The sequence below is a fragment of the Arvicola amphibius genome, chromosome 6 (genome assembly GCF_903992535.2).
Source record: "Arvicola amphibius chromosome 6, mArvAmp1.2, whole genome shotgun sequence".
Taxonomy (NCBI): Eukaryota; Metazoa; Chordata; class Mammalia; order Rodentia; family Cricetidae; genus Arvicola; species Arvicola amphibius.
In genome coordinates this window covers 121,921,196-121,944,344 of record NC_052052.2, presented here as the reverse complement: position 1 = coordinate 121,944,344, position 23,149 = coordinate 121,921,196, and the positions used below count along the sequence as shown (strand labels likewise).

Below are 23,149 nucleotides of genomic sequence, written 5' to 3'. Positions count from 1 at the left end.
TGGATTAAAAGAGGGAGAAATAGAATGATAATTTCTATTCTTCAATTTTTTTTATCCTAGTTCATCACCCCTGCTCCCCCACTTCAACACAGCCTACTCACACCCATCATTGCTTTTACTAGAAAATTCCACAGATCCCACTAACATGGTATTCTTATTCCTTTTGTGAATGTTGAGGGCACTTTATAGTCTTTACTTTCCACTATATATATATATATGTATATATGTATTCATATATAATATATATGGCTCTACTTGGAATGTATACACAAAGTAAACAACTTTCTTAAATGAAGTTCTTTCTTAAATGAAGAATTATTTACTGATCCACCAATTCATCCGTTAATTTGTTCATATAGCATACACTCACCACATGTCTATTGAAGATCGGAACTATGCTCAGTGACAGGGGTGCAGTGCTGTGCCAAATAAACAAGGTCCTAGCTCCACGGAAGGGTACGGGGTTAGGGAGCAAGCGCTAGCAATGCAAAGTGATGCGAGCTAGCGCAGCCCTCGCTACGCTCTCCTAGAGAAGCAACAGCAGGCCCAGAACTGTGGAGGAGAACAACTTCAACAGAGGAAAATGTATGTGGAAGCCCAGAGTGACATCGTGGTCATCAACTGAGTTTCAGGGAGGCCTAGGCTTTCCCTAACTCACCTTTGAGACTGGAAGCTCACTGATTCAAAGTCTTAAATATCATAAATGCTAATAACTAGGTATTTTTAAATGAACCAGATAATTTGGTTCTTACATTTAGAGCAGATTAAAATCCCACTTGACCATATTCCATCCCATGATCTATAAAAGTAGCATATAGGTAACCAAGAGAGATCACTCTCTTGGTGATCCGGACAGCTGGAACCCACAAAGCGCTCCTTAGCCTTTGACACCTGGTGTGGATTCTTACCACCACACACAACCAACTAGAGATGGGCTTTCTCCAGGAAGCTTCAGGGCTTGCTATGTTTTCCTCAGAAGAGAGTGAAGGGTGAGCCCCAAGCTGTCTTCTCTGGGTTCTCACCTAGCTGTTCTCCCGACAGGCCTGCTCCCAAACGTGCTCTCTCTGGTGACCCTTGGGATGCAGAGCCTCCCTGATTTCCACACGCCAGCCCTCCTCATTTCCTGAGCTCAGGAATAACAAGGAAGCAGCTGCCCTACAATATGGCAATGCTTTTCGGTGGAACTAAGAAGTAAGATCTTGGTGCTTTACTTCTCAGGTAAACATAGACAGCCCCGCAGACTGATCAAGGGAACCAAAATCAAAATTCGTAACTTCACTTTGTGTGAGCAATGAGAGATGGGAAAAATAAATGATGGAGGAGAGTTATCTGTCTATGTTTCTTTCATTGGTTAATTAATAAAGAAAACTGCCTTGGCCTTTTAAGAACAGAAAATTAGGTAGGTGGAGTAGACAGAACAGAATTGTGGGAACAAGGAAGTAGAGTTGGAGAGACGCTTCAGGCAGTCACGATAGTGAGTCTCCATGCTTCTCCTCTCCGAGATGGACGCAGGTTAAGATCTCTCCTGGTAAGCCACACCTCGTGGTGCTACACAGACTAAATATGGGTTAAGGAAGATATGAGAATTAGCCAATAAGAGGCTGAAACCATGGGCCAGGCAGTGTTTAAAAGAATACAGTTTTCGTGTAATTATTTCGGGTGTAAAGCTAGCCGGCGGCCGGGTGGCGGGTGGCGGGACGCAGCCCCGCCGCTTCTCTCTACAAATAAAAACTAAACAAGACCAGCACCTGGGTTGTGGCTGAATAAAGGGTGATGGGCGGTTACAGACTGGATCTTCAAGACACTGCCTTTCCCTTTCTTTCGCTGCTTTGTTTGGCTCCATAGAAGAGTGAACAAGAAACAGAAAAGGGTCTCTAAATCAGGGAGAAGAGTGGGAAAGAGAACCCCAAAAATAGAAGCAATGGATGCAGCACCAAGAACAAGTGCTGATACTTGCTGCTGTGACATTTAGGAAGGAAGGTCTCCTGGCACCTGCGGGAAGCAGGCTGAAGGCTGTTGAAACGACAGGCAAGCACTCCTCGACTTTGGACCCAAGAGACCTGTGGCCTTGCTCCTACAGGTTACGTTTGAGAAGTGTCGTATACACCCTCATGGAAAGACAAGAGGATTGGAGTTCATTCCTCACTGATGGTAAATATGCACAACAATATAACCCCAGGGTAAAGCAAGCATTTGGTACTTTTTCAAGGACTCTAGAGGGCATGGAGAGTGTCTTTCATATCGCCTTACAGTACGTGGGCGCCACAGAAAAGCCATACAACGATACGCTGTTTTCATCTATCCTCTGCCTTACCTCGCATTGTAGTGGCTAAACATCAAGAGGATGAAAACGCCTTGTGTGTTCTTATCCAGCTGAACACTTGAAGCTCTTTAAGGGGGACTGCAAACTTATAAAACTGGAAAGTCATGATTTGTTCCTATCTACATCAGATGTCTATGCCTTGTGTCTCAGATGAACTGAGGTATTATCGCAGGATCCCTACAGGACCGAGGTCTTGAAAAGCTCCCAAAATGCTGCCACTCCCAGGGCAGGAGATGCAACTCTAGTCATATAAAATCAGTAAGCCTTCCACAGACTACCTAAAGACCTACGTACAGCAGGCTAACTACTTGGGGAATGCAATCATTTAAAGAGTAAGGGCAAGGGTAGCAAGGTCAAATATACAGCCCTCGTCCTTATCAGTAAATTGTCCCAAGCGCCATCTCAGAACAGCCATTCAAATGTTAGCATGTTTGCAGGAGCACACAGAAAATTCCCCCCATACTCCACTCTCTTCTTCAGAATGAATAACAACAAAACAGAGAGTGAACCAAGGTGCCTGCACGGGGACAGCTCTTATATAACCATGTGATTCTCAAATTGGTTCTGTCCCTCCCCATTGGAAAGGTTTTTGAACATCTTCCTACACATCCAAAATGCCATCTCCAGAATTAGAATCCCACGCCATGGAGCCAGCTCCCAGCTCCAGCTTCCTTACAGACATGAAACAGATGTTTCCAAGTGAATATGGCCAGTAACTTCACATCACATGGAGTTCAGAGTTAGGAGGGACACTGGCAAGTGGTGAGCACTTGGCAAACAGGAAAGAAATAAAATGTACTGCATCTGTGCAGTGTCCCAAGACAGGGCCAGAAACAAGAGGCATGTTCAGCTCACGTTGGACTCTTCAAAGCGGTCAGACTCAACATCAGTGGAAAGCTGGTGGCTCAGTTATGAGACTCTAATCTGGTCATTTCATCAGTTCTTACCTGTGCTCCCGAAAATGCCCAGCACCATGCTCTAGAATGTCCTGATATAATTCTCCAGAATCCAAATACCACTCAGGCACCTACAGCAAAGGGTAAGCGGAGGAGAAACTTGACCTGATGAGCCAGAACCTCTTAAAGGTTCATCGTAAGTTAGACTCTAGTCATGCACAGTGGTCCTAGTGCCATTCATCCTAGGACTTAGGTGTCCCCAACAGGGTACTGTGGCAGTTGGGTGTGATGGTGCATACCTGTGCACCTGTAATCGTGGCACTTGGTAGGTGAGGCATGACTATGAATTTAAGGTTAGTTGGGACCACATAACAAGACGTTTTCTCCAAGATCAAATATATATCATGGATAGAGTCATTTTATGTTGTATGAAGCAATACCCCATGGTTTTGAGTCTTTCCTGTTTTTATAAATCCTCCCTCCACGAGAGCAGATGCTCTAGTAGATTGGGTCTATAGATGCATGCCTACTGATGAGCCTAATGCCAGATCCTCACTGGGAAACAGAAACTCTTTCACTATGAAACATTTATGCTAAGTGGTAAGAAAAAAAAGTGCTATTCTATAAAGATTCTTAGGAAAATTCCCTAGAATTCACGGATTAGGGGATGTGTTGTCCCCGGCACTGGGTCTGGTGTTGAAGCCCCCTGCTTTCACTCCCTAACTCACTTGGCTACGGTCAGATAAAGAACCACTCCAGTCATGCAGCAGGGCCAGCACAGGCGCCACAGTTCATCTCAACCATCAGCTACAGAGAGCAAGAGCAACAGCAAGACGGTGACAGGGTCAGGGCTTCGCTCAGTAAGTGCCTGCTGCACAAGCCTGAGGACCTGAGCCGATCACCAGTTCCCACATAAAAAGTGGATGGGCTGGTGTATATGGCTTGTGGGTCAGCTCAGCTTAGGCTCCTGTGCTGGGGACACGGGGACAGAGGCTCACCGGTCAGCTAGCGTAGTCTAATTAGTGAGCCTCAGATACTGTTAGGGACCCTAACTCAGGAAACAAGACAGACAGCTCCTGGCTGTTACAGTGGGAGGCTAGCCTGTGGCCTCCACATGCATGCACACACTCCCACATGGGGTGCATGAAAATCTGCTTTTGGTGATGCAGGTTCTTGTGTCTATTAACTCATTATTCTCCATTACAAGCCTAAGCAGGAAAGGCTATTGTAGCCTCCTTGCTAATGCGCCATTAAAAGGTTAAATAAACTGTGCATGGTCGGTCAGCAACTAAGAAGCAATGGAACAAAGATGCCAAACCTGGAGTCTCGTGCCAGAGGCTGTGCAGGTCATAAAAACATAATGCAACACTGGTCTGCAGTAAAATTGGATTTCTCCCAAGAACACCACTAGCCCCTCCTATTTTCTTGTTTTCACCCTCATTCACCATCCCTTCATTCTCTGGATGGTGCCTTTTTGCTCCAGTGTTCCGTTTACAAAGAAACACTGCCAGGGTTGTATGAAACATCAGAGGTGGAAATGGATCTGTTCATGTTTGCCTTCTGTCGCAACCGTATCAAAAGGGAAATTCTTATAGATTTAAAGCTAAAAATGGAAGAAAAAGACTACAGGATTGGAAAATTCCTCATGAACCTTTTAGAAATACGTACATGGCAGGTTAAATGCCCCTCAAGAACACAGTTGCTCTTTCTCATCCTTGGAGTTTCACGTTACCTGACTTTGTTCTGGAGCGCCACCTAGTGGCCAAAAATCAGATCACCTCAATAGGGAGAAAATCTTCCGTTCCAAGGCTTGCAGCAAGCAGGTCCTAAATAGAAGAAAGCTGGGAAACCAGAAGTAGAAAAAAACCTGTTTCCTCTTCCCACTTCCAATAACCACCCCTGATAAACTTTGTCTAGAGCCAAAATTAATTTAAAAAAATTAAAAGCTACAGGAAGAATGAAACTCAGATATTGTCATGGCAATGAATTCATTGCTTATACTAGTTTCCTTCAAAATGCTTCCTTTAAAATAATCAAAGCACTTTAATTGTACAATTATCCATGTGTTCTCTTTCCATACAGTAACAACTGTAGATTGCTGGTGACCCTGAAATGGGATTATTCCACATTGCAATTATTGTTCCATCCCCTCGCTGCGTCAAGAGGCGGGAGTAACATATCGCGCCCATAAAAATCACCAAATGGACAGAAATGCAATAGCAGCACATGTCTGCAACCAAAGAAGACATGGGGCTGATCCTTGACCTCAGAGAGTGACAATCTGGGCCACTATGTCCCAGGGCTGTGGGACAGCAAAACTTGATTAGGGAAAAACAGATCCGCAAGGTGTGAGTGGCTTTCGGGAGTCTCTCCGCCCCTGGGATATAGATAATGGTGCCCTGTGGTAGAAGCAGCCTGCTAGACCACAAGCATCAGTAGGTGGCGCTCTGGGCAGAGCCTGCTAGTGTTGAACTGCGACTGTTCACCTCCACCGTGAGGAGCAAGGTGGAAGACCGCGGTTCCCTGGGTTCTGGACACAGCTTTCCACTGTCACTTTCTTCTGCCGCTTTGTCAACTAGAACTTTAGACAACCGTGGTCTCTGCACGTGAAACTAAACGTGAAGCCAGGGTAAACCGTGATCTATGTTATCTAGCCAAAGCCAAGCAAGAAAGGCCACAGGATGAAACCCAGCCCATACAGCTTAAAGGAAAATATTGAAGCCTAATTGTCAAAAGGCGCTACTTAGACAAGAAATGCCATCAGAGTCAGGCCCACGTTTCCAGGCCACTGCTCAGCTCACTTTGACTCATGTGCCACTCCTGACCTCTAGATGGCACTGTTGCCACACAGTTTAGGGAAGAGCTAGTTCCAGGACAGGCTCCAAAGCCACAGAGAAACCCTGTCTCGAAAAACCAAAAAAAAAAAAAAAAAAAAAAAAAAAAAAAGGGAAGTAGATTTTAAAACTTCAAAATATATTCTTAGTGTTGTTTAGCCAATATTGATTTGGATTTTCTATTTCAAGTACATTTTACAACATTTCCATGATAAGACAGAACAACAAAATAAAACTCAGTGCACTATGCCACACTTAGAAACTTTCATGGCAGCAGAAAGAGAAACGATCAAAAATGAGACTCCAGAAATGAAGGTGATAGATAATAAAACTCAGTCCCCAGGTGCAGCAGGCAAATTCCACTTCACAGGGAGGACGGAGAGACATCTTAGAATGCTTCTAGTCCCTTCCAGGGCACCAATGCAGGCTCGGTGACTCCAAGCCCCCTGACTTGGTCCAATACCTGCTAACTCTGCAAGCTCTCAAGCAATGCACCAGAAACGGGCAGGGTGGAAGCTAAAGGCTGTGGTTTTGCACCACCTGGTGGCTATTTCTGCTCTGCCTTTATTAGTGATTAAACTAGCTGGTATTTTGTTGTTGTTCTTTTGTTGGTTTGTTTGGTTTTGATATAATAATCTTGATCATGTTTTTCCCCCTCTCCTAAACTTTGTGAGGACCTCCCCACTTCTCCAGCCACTCAAATTCATGTTCTGGGTTTAATTCCATGTTGCCTCAGTTTGAACCAATATTGTGTCGGAGGCCATAGGACTATACAGCAGGTGACAACGAGTGTTCAGATGTCAACCCACAGAAGGAATGAGTCTCTGATAGAGAAGAATTCCAGTCAGGCAAGGTCCGCAGGACCACTGACTCGGGAAAATGTGGCTCCTGGGTAATTTTACATGGGCAAAAGCAGCTACGGTGTCTCCCCAAAACCTATACTGTAATGCGTAATCTCGGGTGATGTGTATTATATAATCCCCCAATTACATCTCAGTCTTATGGACACATATATCCATAGATGGTCAGGAAAATGACTTCTCATTAAGCTATGTGATTTTGATATATAAAAGATACTAGTATATGCTTCATAGCTAGATCTATTGTCCCACGAGGACTGTAAGACACTTAAAAGCCCACTTTGTTCCTTTAACGCAAACTAACATTAAAAAAAGCAAATTCTCCTCAGTCTAAGACAAACTACATACCTATTAGCTCATTTTTTATCTCAGAACAAGTTCAAACCACACTAAATGTTCAAACTAGACTAAATGTTTCTAAACACAGATAATAAGTTAAAAACTTCACAGATATACACAAGGACAAAGTCACAGATGTCTGACCAAGGTTATAAACACAAAACAACCTAATTCTTTGCTTACCAAAGTTTGGCTGGTAAAGACCTGACTCTCTGTACAGATTTCTCTGCATCTTGTCTCACCGGGCACTGTGCCCCCAGGGACTGGTCACAGTCTTACACCTGAAACCTGGTAAATGGCTCTGACCCTTACTGTTTAATCAAAAAATATGCTATGACCTCCACAGACAGCTTTGTAACTTTTTTTATTATTGCAAAAAGCCTCCTGTAAAATAGATACATAGCTCTGTAAAAAAAACTTTAAAAATTAAAAACATAAAAATATCTTAAAATTATAAAGGAAAAATTTAAACTATAACAAAAATAGACAAAAAAATTTAAGAACACATGACTCAAATACTACATATGTAAATTTATTCCATAGCCCTCAAATAAAAAAAAAAACTTTCAGTTTTGCCACACTATAGACTTTCTCCTGAAACCCTAGATGTAGCCTTGAGAGCTGGTCTCGAGATACAATAATATTGTACCTAGGAATCATTGGAGCTAGTGCATGACACCAGCATGTCAGATGGGAAGAGAGGGGGCATGACCAGAGTGAAGGAGCATCAAGGATGTTGAGAAAGGTGGTAACTGTTCCCCAAGAACCAGGCTCACAGTATCTGTGAGTTCACAAGCACCATGTACAAAGCTGGGAATGCTGCTGTAGCCTTCAATTCCAACACTCGAGGCAGAGATAAGTACAAGAGATAAGATCTCTGTGAGTTCAAGGTTATCCTGGTCTACACAGCAAGTTTCAAACTAGACAAGGCTACATAGTTAAACCCTCTCTAGAACAAGAAAGGGAACAAAAGGAAATAAAAGAAACCTAGGAATCACACACTAGGTTTCTGAAAATCCCTTTGTCTGCATCCCCCATAAGTTCCCTGGATAGGAGGAACTAGATGGAGCCTGTATCCTCACAAATACTGGTCAGGATTTCCTCGCTGAGAACCTAGAGACCTCCAGGATTCTACAGACTTAAAATGTACAGAATTTTAAAAAGTATGATAAGCCTAAAAAATTTGTATTGACCTTATGCTTTTATGATCTATTCTTTATGGGTACATATGTAGCTAAGATATAAGCCACAGTGATTTCTCAGAAAATTAGGAAACTACCTTCTTCAAGACCCAGCAATACCACTTTGGTTATATATCCAAAGGATGCTCAATCGTGCCACAAGAACAGGTGCTCAACTATGTTCACAGCAGCATTGTTTGTCATAGCTAGAACCTGGAAACAACCTAAATGCCCCTCGACCAAAGAATGAATAAAGAAAATGTGATATATTTACACAATGGATTACTACACAGCAGAAAAAAATAACAACATCTTGAAATTTGCAGGCAAGTGGATAGAGCTAAAAATACATCATATTGAGTGAGGTAACCCAGACCCAGAAAGACAAGTATCATATGTACTCACTCATAAGTGGTTTTTAAACATAAAGCAAAGAAAACCAGCCTACAAATCACAATCCCAGAGAACCTAGACATCAAAGAGGACCCTAAGAGAGACATACATAGATCTAATCTACATGGGAAGTAGAAAAAGACAAGATCTCCTGGGTAAATTGAGAGCACAGGGACCTTGGGGGAGGGTTGAAGTGGAGGGGAGAGGCAGGGAGAGAACACAGAAAAATGTAGAGCTCAATTAAATCAATGAAAAAAGATATAAGCCACAGGACTGACTAATAATACCACCCAATTATCACATTGTTCTAGGGGGAAAGTGGCTCCATCGTCAGCAAAGCTTGTTCTATGCTGTGCTTTCTGTAAGCTCCTTCATGCAAAAAGGAGACAAACACCACAAAAGTGAGAGCAGTGTCATAGCCTAAGTTCCTTGACCCACAATGTCTTAGCCACTCTTACTAGTGCCGTCCTTGTATTAGAAGAGACCGAGGCATATTGGCAGTGAGCAAACCTGCTCACACCCTGGTGGCACCATGCTAAATCAGCAGACGGGCTGCTACGGGCTGAGCTCTTGGCCTGCGGCAGTTTTAGAGAAAACCCGTCCAGGCACATGGACGTGATATTAGGTTGGCAGCAAAGCACTTTCCAAGGCATTTTCTGCTTCAAAATACACAAACCAATCCACTGTGAGGTACAGTGTCCTCCCCACTCCACCTCCCTGCACTTTCCAAGATCACGAGGTGTATGCAGAAACCCTATAACTCAGGAAGGGGCTTGCTCTTCTCCACTTTCCACAGATGAGAGACCCTCTAGGACACTCCTCTCTGGCTACACGAGGATAACAACCAAGTACATCAGATTCTCCTTATCAGAGGCACTCACAATGTTCTTCAATTAAACATATGTGTGTGCACAGCACAGCCATGGAGGTCTGAGGACAACCTGCAGGAGTTACTCCTCTTCTTGTGGGTCCCCGGGCTCCTATCCAGGTCTTCAGGCTTGGCAGCAAGCACCTTTACCAACTGAGCAATGCCACCTTCTCAGTGATGCTTTACACGTCACAGCAAGCTCTAACCTCACAGCTGCACGGCTCCTGGGGCAGCACAAGCCTAGATCCAGGTGAGCCTCTGGTCATGAATTTATCTGCTGTTGTTAGCTCTGCAGCACTGCAGCAGCCCCGTCTGGGTGTACTCCTACTTAAAGACACCTTAGTTAATATTTATGGTTCATTTGCTTCATTCAGCATGCAGCCAACTGCATCGTAAATCCACGTCCAAAACACACATTCTGCACTTTCTCCACATAGCACATCAAAGCCTCCTTCTACCTAGGAACCGCAGGCAATAATTCAGTGGTATGATATTAACAAGAGGGAGGGGAGAAAGTGAGCTGAGACAGGCTGCAGAAAGCCTGCTTGCAGGGTGCAGGCTGACACCCGAGTCTGCTCAGTGTCAGGGGAGTTGCATCCAAAGATGAGCCAAGCAGCTGCAGGCCAGCATGTATACGTCTGAGAATGACATTGAAAAAGTATCTGGAATGTTCGTGTTGCAGTTACAATAAATTTGGACAAGTAGGAGAATTATTAAGGATGGAATCCAGGAGTAATGAGGCTTGACTGTGTAGTTCAAACCCTTTTTGACTATAAAAATCTTTATACTCTTTCCCTCCTTCTTTTTCTTTCTACACAACATAAACGCTGGGCATGCGAACTTTAATCAGCAGTTTACCAAGCGCACAGTGCACTCTCTCGCTGAGCCCAGGGCAACCGACAGCTTCCACATCTTCCTGCCCCCCACATGTCCCGGTGTCATCAGTCACTGGGCACCGTTCCAAGAACAGCGCCCGTAGCTTTCATAACTTCATAATAAAAGCATCTAGATTCGTGGATTCTTTCCACATGCTAACCGTCACTCAACAATCGATTAAGTATCCGATAGTTTAGGATCATCAATTTATTGATAGAGATGGTTATTATATCTTCCTTGGTTTTATTTCTGTATTTACTAATTAGCAGTTTGGAGGAACTGAGCCCAAGGCTTTGAAACAAGCTGATCAAATGCTCACCCATTGGGCTATGACCAAGTATCTTATTTGAAGACTTCAAAGAGAGAGAAAAAGAGGATCTGACCTGCGTTACTACACAGTCTAAAGGGGGGGGGGCTGAGAAACGGTGTGAGCAACATGGATCCAGAGCCCGTGTTTAATCTTAGAGTGGTATTCTCATAGTGGTTCCATGTAATAGCATGTAAAGCCAACGATGCCGCCTTCGGCAGCGTGGAGACTGGAATGCAATGGGAGGTCAGCACAGACACAGTCCCTGTCAGTTCCTGCCATCTACTCTCGGGAAGACGTTCAAGATGACAGCAAGCCCTGCACTTGTAATTATGTATAATCATATCTGTATAACTGCATAATTACCTCCTATCACTCAAGAAGACAGAGCGCCTCCTGAATATCTGGACGTGAATATTAATTCCGAGGAAGTATATTTCATATCACTGATCATCTTTTCTGAAAAAAATTGTTTATATTTTATATGTGTGTGCTCTGCATGTACACCTGCAGGCCAGAAGAGGGCATCAGGTCCCATTACAGATGGTTGTGAGCCACCATGTGCGTGCTGGGACTTGAACTCAGAACCTCTGGAAGAGCAGCTAGTACTCTTAATCACTGAGCCACCCCTCCAGCCCACTGATTATCCTTTCTGCCTTCTTATTTTTTTAAGATGACTACAAAAAAGCTAAAGGAAATGTCTAGAAGTTCTCACATTAAAGGAAATTATAATGGTTGAAAGCCAGATTGTTTTATTTTCCAGTTTATTTTCTTGGTTGAGGCAACAGAATGGGGAGGCACCAAATAAATAAATAAGAAGGAGACGAAAAAGAATTTTAATCAATTATCTGCCCTGACTGACCAGGAAGCAGAAGGAAAGTCAAGCCAGAAAGAAACCCTGTGAGTGCTGATTTGGGTTACAAGTGTCACCAAGTATTAAAACAGTTCCCCATTGATTTTACAGGCAGTGAGGTGGTTTGTGCCCTGGTGACTATTCTACAGATGGCCTCATGGCTCCTCCATTTCAGTAAGAATGTCAGCAGCCGGCTTCTCCCACAGGGACCTGGCTCTTCCAAATTAGGAGTCGTGACCACCTTATAAGATCAAGCAGCTTTGTTTTAAAGCACGATGTCTTTCTCTGTTGCTACAAACCATACAAGCCACATAGTAACCTTACATCAAGATTCTGGAATTTGGGACTATCTAGTGAGACCCTGTCTTTATACATATATTTCTAGAATTCTTTTTATTAGGAAGCCCTGTTCTTTGGGGATGCTGGGCCAAGGAGTGTGAAATCCATCTACCTCCTCCATCAAACAAACTGTCATACTTAAAAAAGATTGTCCTTTCTGCCTTGTTGGGGCAGCCGTCCCTTCTACGTTGGTACCATGGTTGGTTTTAATGTCAAGTTGTCATTAAATCATCCTTTTGGTGACCATCCCAAAAATCTACTTACAACCAAGATTTGTTCTTCATGCCATAATTTTTTTAAAGCTGTGTAACTTGGTTGTGAATTTATTAGAACTACGTATAGCCCGGGAAGAATATTTTACTTGATAAGTCTATGTGAGGAAGGAGACCTCCAAATTAACACAGAGAATAAATGATCTCCTGACTTCAAGATAAACTGCACCCTTCTTCCCTAGGGTGCCACCAGAGACTTGATGCATTTTCCAAAGGATATTTCTGAAAGTCCCTTCTATCAGGATTTGGTATTCTGTGATGGTTTCTGTTAGTCATTTTATTATTGCCTTGAAAGATTTAATTCATTTCTCTTTGATGTGCTTCTTAGAAGATTAATTGTCCCCATTACTTCTCTTTAGAGGATTTCTCCTTGAGAACAGATATAGTCTTGTCCTTTATTGAACTTACATATTGTTACTTGAGAATCAGGGAGGTTTCACCAGAATTTAAATCGGAAAACAAGATGCTCTGTGTTAAATGGGGGTTTCATCACCTTTACCAATTTGTTCTGCTACGGTATTTTCTAATTTTGAAAATGTCCTAGAAGCTAATCTTAAACTGCTTATATTCAAAAGCATGTGGTTGACAGGAGTGTACTACTGGTCCGCTCTTCACCAAACTGCTTGCTTCAGAACTCGTCATTGATAAAAGCAGTAAACGCTAATTGCAGGACAAATAATGCCTACTTACGCTTCACAAAAAAAAAAAGGAAAGAAAAAAATCAAATCACCTGGGGGTCTCGACATAACTATCCCAGCTGCCTTGACTGATACTGACTGATACAGAAAGAATTCAACACAGGTCTGCTGAGACCATGGAGGGGAAAGTTGCCAACAAGTCTGCAGCAGTTCCGCAGAGCGGCCGCTAGGTGGCAGAACGAGCCTGTGAATCTGTACCCAGGCTTGTTTCTGCCAGGCCCGGGGTTCACCAGTGAAGCATCAGCTGTCAACATTGTTGGCTCCTTTTCAGCATAGCTCATTCCTCAACGGTCTTCCAATTTCTCAACCCTCTGATGCAAGGCCCTGGCCTCGGCCTGGGGAGACACTTCTAGGGAGGTTTTTAAAATAAAAAAATTCGTGGAAAAAATGAAGGAACGCAGCGTTCCCTCTGGGATATTCTCTAGTGAAAATCCCCCCCCCCCAAAAAAAGAACTATTTGAATCTTTGCCGATACTGCCACATAAATTTGAGAGTCCTCAGAATCACATCAAATTGACTTTTGGTGAAAAAGCTCCACCCTTGCCCATTGCATACTCAAGAAACAGAACACAAGACAGAAGACCAACAGCCACCTACACCTGAAAACAGAAGTGGGTATGGATTTACCAATAACGCTGGGACAGACAGCACAACACAGTGAAAATCGCTCATCCCTCAGCTCAGGGTATAAATCCACAGGCTGGAAACACCACGGATGACTCTTCCTGCCCCCACCCAGACGCCCGGACTTCACTCCCAGAGACACCCTGCATCCTCTGTTTTCTGCTCTCCTCTGGCCTCCTTACTGCAGTCTAGATCCAACAGGACCTTGGGCGGCTAAACAGGACACAGAGCAAACACTGTGTTGATAGCTGGTACATGATTCAAGAGAAATCCGTGCCAGGATGAGTTCCATGTGGCAATTTTGATGATTTGTGTATAAAATAGACCAGATGATCCTGCACTGCTTCCAAGTAAAATAGATGTGCCTTGCTCTCCCCACACAGAAGGAAAACTTGGAGGACAGAGGAGGAGAAGTGGGAGGCGGATGGGGTCCACCTTAACTGGGCTGCACCCCTGTGAAAGGTGCAAAAGTGAAGGAGGTAACATCTACAGACACCAAGACACAGGGAAGCCCCACCAGTCAATCCAGTTCATCTAAAGATATGAGACGTGGAAGAAGTAACGCCAGAAAACATTTTTAAATAAGCTGCAAAGTTGAATACGTTATCTTTAAACATTCTTATTTGGCGATATCTATACTATAAAACCAATAGCTTGGACTTTTTTTTAATTAAAGAGACATTATGAAAGGTTGAAAAATGGTCACTTTGACCCATCCTAGATAAAATGCGAATCACTGGATGCTTATTGAAAGCAATTTGGAGCAATCAAAAACTAGTTGAGATTTTCTTTTTCCCAAAGAGCATCTGAAATAAAAACCACTGCCTAGTGATTTCTAACCACGAAAGCCAAAATCTTACTTGTGTAATTAATGACGGAGGTTGAAATGGAAAGCTAACTTTACAACTGCAGAATTTCAAGTTAGCTAAAGGTCACTCCCAAACTTGTGACACTTGGGGTAAGGTAGAACACAGGCGACAACCATAACAGCAGGGCTAGACTCAAGACACGTCGTGTTCTGATTTGTAAACTGTGTGTGTGTGTGTGTGAAACAACCATTAACATTTGTAGCAAAATAGGACTTAAAAAACAAACTGTGTATAACTCTCATCATGACTCAGTTCCAAGAGAGGTCCAGCTCTCTTTCGACATGGAATCAACAGTGTGAGCAATCCAATCACCAGCCCAATAATAAGACGCATCCTAGAACTGCCATGGCTCATTCAGCCAAGGGAAAACCACAGCATCTTAGGAAAGAGGCTCACTCAGGAAGGCTCAACGCATCCTCGGGCTAGCTACTCTCGGTTACACTTAATCAGAACTGCATAAACAAGCGCAGTATTAGTCACACTTGTGTAACTTATTCCGTTTCGCCGCAGCCAGAAGAGATCTGCATGTGATCCTATTTAAACCAGCGAAACATCTGGAAATGTGGAAACTATTCTGTACAGCACAAGAGGACCACACGTTCGCTGTGACTGAGGTCAGCGGGGGAGGAGCGGAGGGGTGAGCTCGCTGGAGGCACCATACTTACAATGAAGCCAAGCTTTTTATAATCCCGCGTGTACATAGACTTGCGTTTCTCCATGCTGCCACTGCTGTTATTAGGTTCCGACTCGGCATCAAAAGCAATTCTTCGAAGTTCAAATATGATGTCTCTTTGAGCCTGAAGGAGTTAGAGAGAGGGAAAAAAGGCATAAAGGAAAGCTGCTTTCACTGTGTGCTAAGACATAAGAACCCCGCTTTCCCCAGAGTCTAAGTGAATCACCACACTCATGCGAAGCCGAAAAGAGACGAGCCATGTCCTATGTGAGAGAAGGCTCTCTGTGCTGCGCGGGCTTGGCATTAATCTACAGCTGTCCTTCAGCCAAGTCCTTTGCAGTTCTGATAACAATTAGCCAGGGCAGTCCTACATAAAAAGCCCCAAATACAACGCAAGGGCTGTGACTGGAGGAGACTAAGTCAGAGAATCTGTGAGCAATGTTCTGTCTGAAGCAAAGTAAGAGGCACACAAGGTTTGGGAGCAGCATTTGAGCTTCAAAGGATTTCTCACCCCACCAAGGCCTGACTCATGGAAACTACCACACCGTAAAAATAAAAGAAGAGCACAAAGACAGAAACAATGTGACGTGGACTTCCAAGGGTGAATCTGGTTACAGACATATGTGGGGTATCGCTCAGCCTCAGACAGGAGCGAATTCTAACACATTACCATAAGGAAGAACCCTGCAAAAATGCTGTAGGACTGTGTTTTCTAGAAATATCAGGGAAGCCACAACTATGAAGTCTCACCAACCTGGCTGCCAAAAGAACACCTGAACGAACAAGGACAACGCCAAGAGACGTGCTGATGTGGAGGGGAAGCTCCCAAGCCTCAGCCCTGCGCAGACAACTACAGGGAACTAGGGATACTAAGTGTGGGAGAAGCAGTCTTCCCCAGGGGAGAGCACACCAGTTGGTTATCTAGTACCCGATGGTCACACACACAAGTCACGTTATATGGATGGAGAAGGTTGTATTTATATACTTCGGAATACATTCATACACACACACACACACACACACACACACACACACACACACACACAAGAACTAAAGAAAAAGAGGCCATGAATTTAAGAGCAAGGGAAGTAGGTACATAGAAGGGACTGGAGGGAGGAACGGGATGGGGAAACAATGCAATTATACTGTAATCTAAAAAATGAAAAATAATAATAAAAACAGTGTAGAATAGTCTAGCTACAAAGTGACAAATATTTCTTTACTTATTGGGTCTTCCTAAAGTAGTCAAATTAAAAGGGACAGGAGGTAGAGCAGTGATTTAGAGGGAGCCAGAAGGGCGGGGAGCAATGGAAGGAGAGCAAATATGGTTTCATGGGCACAGAAATTCAGTTTGGCAACATAGAAAGAGGCCTGGAGATGGCCGCAGCGAGATTTACAGGAATGTGAATGCAGTTACTGGTTAGGATGATAAATCAATAAACAGGAGGAAGAGTTTCCAAAAAGTGCCGCTCCATACTAAGATGCACTGGTCCCCATCCCTTCATACTAAGATGCACTGGTCCCCCTCCCTCCATACTAAGATGCACTGGTCCCCTCCCTCCATACTAAGATGCACTGACCCCTCCTCCATACTAAGATGCACTGGTCCCCTCCCTCCATACTAAGATGCACTGGTCCCCTCCCTCCTTACTAAGATACACTGGTCCCCTCCCTCCACACTAAGATGCACTGGTCCCCCTCGGTCCAAGCAGCAAGATAACTGTCTTATCTCCCTGGGATTACCATGCTTGGCCTATCCAAGCCTCCCCATCACTCTCCATCACATGGCCTCTCCCCATGGATGAATGGCTGCAGCGGCCACACACTCAACACGTGCGGCTCCACATCTGCAAAAGATCAGGCCCTCACATGCCAATAATGAATGCTTTCCTCTGCAAAGCTGCAGGGCCGTGTGAGTTGAAAATGTGTACAGCGGGGGCTTGGGAGGCAGGGTTTCCAGCTGTTTCCTCTCACTCTGCCCTCATTCATGGAAGCTGCCTCAAAGCCTTCGGGATGGAAACAGAATGTTCTATACGCAGTGAGAGAGGTAGCAGGGAGTTAGAGCAAACAGCCAGCCAACAAAAATGTCAGCCTAGAAATGAGAAGTCGCTGAGGGAAGGCAGAGGTCTTCCCTCTCTGCCCAGGGTCTTACTAGAGGATGAAAATTGCTCCCCGCTTGTAGAAGTGATGCCACACATGGCTTTTCATGTCCCCTCAGTTGTCTGGGAACTTGACTCCATTTAATGTATTATGGTCGAGAGCCCGGGGCTTTACCCTCCAGCTCTTGGCCAGAAACGAAGAACACACATGTGTACAGGGCCTCAGGGAAGAACCCGTTCATTTTATTCGCTGATCCTAGGTTCACCCAGACTTTAAAGTCACATATCCATGTCTTGAGATGGCAATAAAACGATTATAAAAATCCATCAAATTTCTGATTTTAGAGTAGCTTAAGGAGGAGTATTTGATGACACTGTCTCTCTGTCATTGCTTTCACTTGTGGGGAGCCCCCACTCACCTGGTCCTGGGGGTCCATCTTGGTCATCATCCTGTCTTCCAGAAGGTTAAAGGTGAGCACTTGGAGCACATACAACTGGTGTGCCATCTCGTTGTTGATGGCCCGCTGGGCTCGGATGACATGCTAGAGACGTGGTTGACAAATCATATTTTTAAGAATTAGTAGAGAAAGGCTTCAGACCACAAAGTTAACTCTTGTCATGATTCTGAAGTTCTGACACGTGACTTCTTCCTTTACCCAGAAGAACCTTCACCCCAACCCCAGACCCGGACAATCTGTAGAGATGCCGCAGGAAGAAAACTTCCATGTACAAACGAGGAGGGCTAGGGCTACCCTCTATTGTCCTAAACACCCAGAGTCCGGTACCCTCGGACTAGACACAACCCATAATAAGCTCCACAGCCCACTGCAATCACCAAGCTAGCCAATCCTGAACCTAAATAGCCACTTTGCTGGAATGTGTTCCTTGAAGCATCCCTTCCCTAAGAAAGCATAGTACAGGCTCTGGCCCATATTTTCCTGTGTCTGTCTTGTACCTTGGGTCCTCCTTCTTGTGTGGCTCCCATGGGATGGCACACTCCTTCTTCTAAGACATGCCACTGCTTTGGTGAATTTCGTCAACAGTTTTCAATAGTGGCACTGGTCTTTTAATGTTTTCTTCTCCATACCGCAACAATGTACCTGAACAATGGCAAGACCTAGATTGTGTGTGTGTGTGTGTGTGTGTGTAAGCTTGCTGAACTCCAGAGTTATAACATCAGATTGGGTTGTTGCTGTTTGGTAGTTTGATAAACATCAAACTTGCTTCCTCCCAATAACCAGTAAAGAGGTAGTAAAGAACCCTCTCTGTTTGGTTCATCTCTAAACATTTACAAGTTTGACATTGTGGGCTTCTTTTCTGCTGAAGTTTAAGGATCTTCTCTCAGGACTTTCCATCCTTCCAACTAGCTTCCTCATCAAAACCAGAACAAGCTCATATTGGTGGATTGGCTGAGCAGAGGCATTCCCAATTTCCTTTTCCTGCAAAACTAAGCCCAGGGACCAGCAGTCAAGCTGATGCCCTGATTCTGTTCTGCCTGACTTCCTCCAGCAGGATGACTCTGCCCTCCAGCGACAAAGGCAGCTGCTGCAGCAGGGCACTGTCTGTGCCAATTCTAAAATACCCTCCCCCTCCCAGCCTGGCCATATTGATGAACTCTAGTGGCAAATCCCAGAACAGCCCACAAACACCAGGTCATCTCTCCCGGGCACAGTGGCTTTGGCACACACAGGTACTCACTGTTAAAATGATGTAGCGCAGCTGCTTCTGAGCCAAGATATTAGCCATCTCCTGTGAAAGAAAACATGGCCACAGAAGGCTTCGGTTAGAAAGGCTCCCTTTGATACGGCAGGAATGCCCTCATCCTGGGGCGTGCTTCTTCACTGTATATCAGCAGTATTTCTTAGGAAATAATCCATTTAAATCAATTTTTGTACATTCCACTTGGATTATAAAATCCAGGTCCAAAAGCAAAGTAGGATTTTTTTTAATTTCTGGGTTTTTTTTTTTCTTGAAAAAAAATTAAAAACTCAAACACTCCAAGGGACAGAAATGGTTTGCCCCTGTGAGGCGGTCTCTGTCTTCCACAGCTCTTATCCCTACATTTTAACTTCATAAATTTACTAAGAAAAGAATAAATAAGCAGACCAACCAAAAAATGGGGAAAAAAAAGTCAAATGTTGAAAGTATGCCAAAAGCCAGTTTGTCGTAATTTGTGCAAAATGAGAATGAGGACCCAGACCCTAGACTTGGAGGAAGCTATGCCAGGGAACTGGGTCTGAATGATGGAAGGACTAACAACTGGACAGACGCACTCGGCTGGGCTCAGCCTTGCTTCTCTACTTTGCACTTAGCATTCCGAGGATTGCACTGCACTGGTTCCAAGGATTTGGACTTGTGATGGCTAATCCTAGTTTTCAACCTGACACATCTAGAAAACTGGAACTTTAACTGAGTAAGTGCTTTGACCAGATTTACCTGTGGGCATGTCTGTGGGGTATTTTCTTGATTGCTAACTGATGTAGCTAGAGCTCTCCCCGGGGAGTTGGGGCTGGAATGCTTAAGCTGATTAAGGGCTTGGGTGCAAACCAGTGAGAAGAATGTCCTTCATGGTTCCTGCTGGAGTTCCTACCCTGGCCTCCCTCACTGGGACTTGCAAACTGAAATAAATCCTTTCCTCTCCAAGATGCTTTTGGTCCTGGTGTCTATCACAGACACAGGACGTAATCTGGAAGAGGCCTGATTCAAAGATTATCATTATGAATACTAGTCAGCAAGTACTCAGAGAAAATTAGTCAAAACCAGCCTTGAAACTTTCAGAGAATATGAAAATACTGCTTATATTCAGGAAGATACCCAAATATTCCTTTTTGTGGTTGCTGAGGAGTATTGTTGGCATTGCAATTCTCCCTAAGTAGAGAGGCACCAAACTACCACTACAAAGCAAAACTATAAATTCTACCAAGATTAAATTAAATTTGCAAAAAGCTGGGAGAATCAAGAGCATGGGGAGAGAAGCTAACAGGGGTCATACAGGCAAGGAGGGCAGGAGCAGAACGGGAGAGCAGGGCCCATTTATCTAGGTTGACAAAGGAAACATGATGACTTACAGTCAGAGGACAATCAAGGATGTCAACATTGCTCTCTACATCAACCTAACAGCGCCATCACCACCACAGAGAGGAACGCAAGCAGGAGAGAAGAGGGGACGGAAGTTCAGAGCGTGCTCCGTTAGAAGGGGGCATATATGGTGTCAAGCCCTGCTGGCCCTCTGCACTGGAAAGGGTGGATATACTCTCAGGATAGCCTAAGTAACTAGGTGGCCTTAAAGTCCAGATCCAGTCTGAGGTCCTCTTCTGCACTCTTAAAACCCAAACGAGGACCATGTATACCTCCAGAAACAAGCTGAGTGGCAACCCAGAAGACCCACCCTCCACGCTGGAGAAAGCGGTATTCTCTTTCCACATAAACACAGGGCTAACTGGTTTCTTCTATATCATATTCCTTCTCTTGGTCCAGATAATAGAATCCCATGGCTCTTTTAATTTTTTAAAACTTTGTAAACTCATTTATAAAATCGAAGTGCCATTCAATAATCAGACCAACAAAAACGGGAAAAGAAAATGTAGTTCATTATTCTACACAATTTAAAAGTGAGTTAGAAGAAATAAGACAGTTTCTTCATCTGCGTATTTGTTTACACAGTTCTTCTGATTGGGGCGCCTCAAGGATGTATTCCAAACCCAAGGGATGATGTCTAACAAAGAACAGACAAAAAAGGGTTTGATCAAAGATCAAAAGTATTTTATACAATTCTTAAAAATGGGAGCTAGATCAGAGAGGAAACAAAAGTATCCTTGTTCTCTTCATGGATATATGTCTAATATTCGTGAACTGTTTGAATAATTATGAGCACATGCAGGGAACATATTAAAGCCTTAAATGATACAAGCATACACACGGAGATATAGATATAGGTATACTGACATAGGAATGGGGCCACACATATCTTTGTTGGTTTTCAAAGTAGTTTTGTAAATAAAAATGGCTAACTTCGGTGGGAAAAGCAGATAAATGGAAGAAATGTACCAAAGATAAAGAGGAAATAGTGCTGGGATTGGGTCTGAGCAGTGAGAGCTGCAGGGGGCCACCCTGGGAACCCAGTGAAACACTCTTTCAACCTTCTGCAGGTTGAATTTGTCTTTTCTGAATGTGTTAAATAAAAGACATTTTCAAATAATTCTTATAAAACCATTATGTATTTGTAGAAAAATTTGGAAAACATCTTAACATGTCTTCCATTAAAACAGCAAGCAAAGAAAAAGATCCACCTGCCCAGGAAGCAGTCATGCCTTCCCCGACAAAACCAAAGCACAAATTCCCTTCATCTGTGCAGCAAAAAAAGGATTCCCCATAGTGCGGTGGTGGCACATGTCTTTAATCCCAGCATTTGGGAGGCAGAAGCAGGCAGATCTCAATTAGTTCGAGGACAGCCTGGATTATAAAGCAAATTCAAGGACAGTCAGAACTGTTACACAGAGAAACCCTGTCTCAAAAAATCATGAAAAAGGAAGAAAGATAAGAAAAGAAAAGAATTCCCTAAGGGGAGGGACAGCACAAACGCTACCCCAGGAAGACACCAAAGCTTAGTTATTCCAAATTCATTGCATACATTTAGAAAATAAAAAAAAAAATCGTGATAATGGAGTGCTCTGAACATGTCTGGCCCTCAAGCAGGAAAGAGGCATCAAAGCCAAAGATTTCGATTGTAGCAGAATTGATCCAATGCCCTAGGCTTAATCTTCGATTTTTTAAAGGGAGTAAGGGAGTATTCTGTAAAATTCAAAGCACAAACACTTAGCTAATAGTTTAATTGGAATGAGAAAGCAGACCTCATTTCCTCGTGACTTCTGGGAAGTCTCTACTGTGGGAGACTCCCGCTTGACTGGTATTAAATGGGATTCTTCGCTGTTAAAAACGATTAGGAGGCGGGGCTCCCCAGTTCTGGCTCTCATCACCTTAGTGACCATGGGTCAGGGTCTTTACTCCCTTGGAGCCTCAGTTTCCTCCTTTGTAAAATGGAAATAAGATGCTTTTCCCTTAATGTGAAAATGATACTAGAAACAGTACCAATATCAATTTAGACCAGCTCAAATGCTATTTTCATCTAAGGTCAAGTTCAGATAAAGGTGTTCACCCTCAGCTGTTGATGCAATCCACGGCAACCCAGGTAAGCAGTTAGGGCAATTCCCATTTTACAGGCCTCCACTGAGCATCCAAAAGTAGGGTCATCATGAACTTGGATCTTGATCTTCTAGGTTTTCTCTCCTAACTCACTCAGGTATTATTTTAAATTTAAAAGCCATAATACTTCCCCTGTGCTGATGAGCAAGTCTTAAATTCAATGGCTTATAGAGTCAACATTAACTTTGCATAGAAAATACAGACCATATTGCTAATTTATTTCAAATACTAGCTAGTCATATAATAGTCTGCAGATTTCTGCTGGATTATATTGTTACGTTGATTGGTTTATTAAATGACTTAAGGTTATTAATTTATATTTTGTAATGGTTTGTTACTATCATAACAATGTTTGGCAAAAATGTGTGTCATTCCCATTTGAATAATTTCAAAAATGATTCACATAGTCCCTACCTAATTTGTTTTTATTTCCATCATATTTCCATTATTTCTTTTTATTTCCATTATTATCAATGACCTAAAATCAGAACAGATTGGTATCTGATTTCTTATTTGCCCAAGATCAGAGAATTTGTTCAATAAGTTAACAGTGGTGTTCAGTATAGGATACAAAAGGACATTCTCAAGTTAGACTTGAGAATTTTACTCAAGTCTAACTCCAAAGATCCAAGAAAAAAAAACA

General features: G+C 43.5%; 1 protein-coding gene across 4 annotated transcripts in view; it reads right to left on the bottom strand.

Moving 5' to 3' along the window:
• Positions 1-23,149, bottom strand: part of Elmo1 (engulfment and cell motility 1) — a 517,917-nt gene that overhangs the window by 299,764 nt on the left and 195,004 nt on the right. For all 4 annotated transcript variants that reach the window (XM_038333241.1, XM_038333243.1, XM_038333242.1 and 1 more), the window contains 3 exons: positions 19,003-19,053; positions 17,724-17,846; positions 15,198-15,329 (listed from right to left, as the gene is read on the bottom strand). In XM_038333241.1, the coding sequence (XP_038189169.1) occupies positions 15,198-15,329; positions 17,724-17,846; positions 19,003-19,053 (306 nt within the window). The remainder of the gene's footprint in view (positions 1-15,197; positions 15,330-17,723; positions 17,847-19,002; positions 19,054-23,149) is intronic.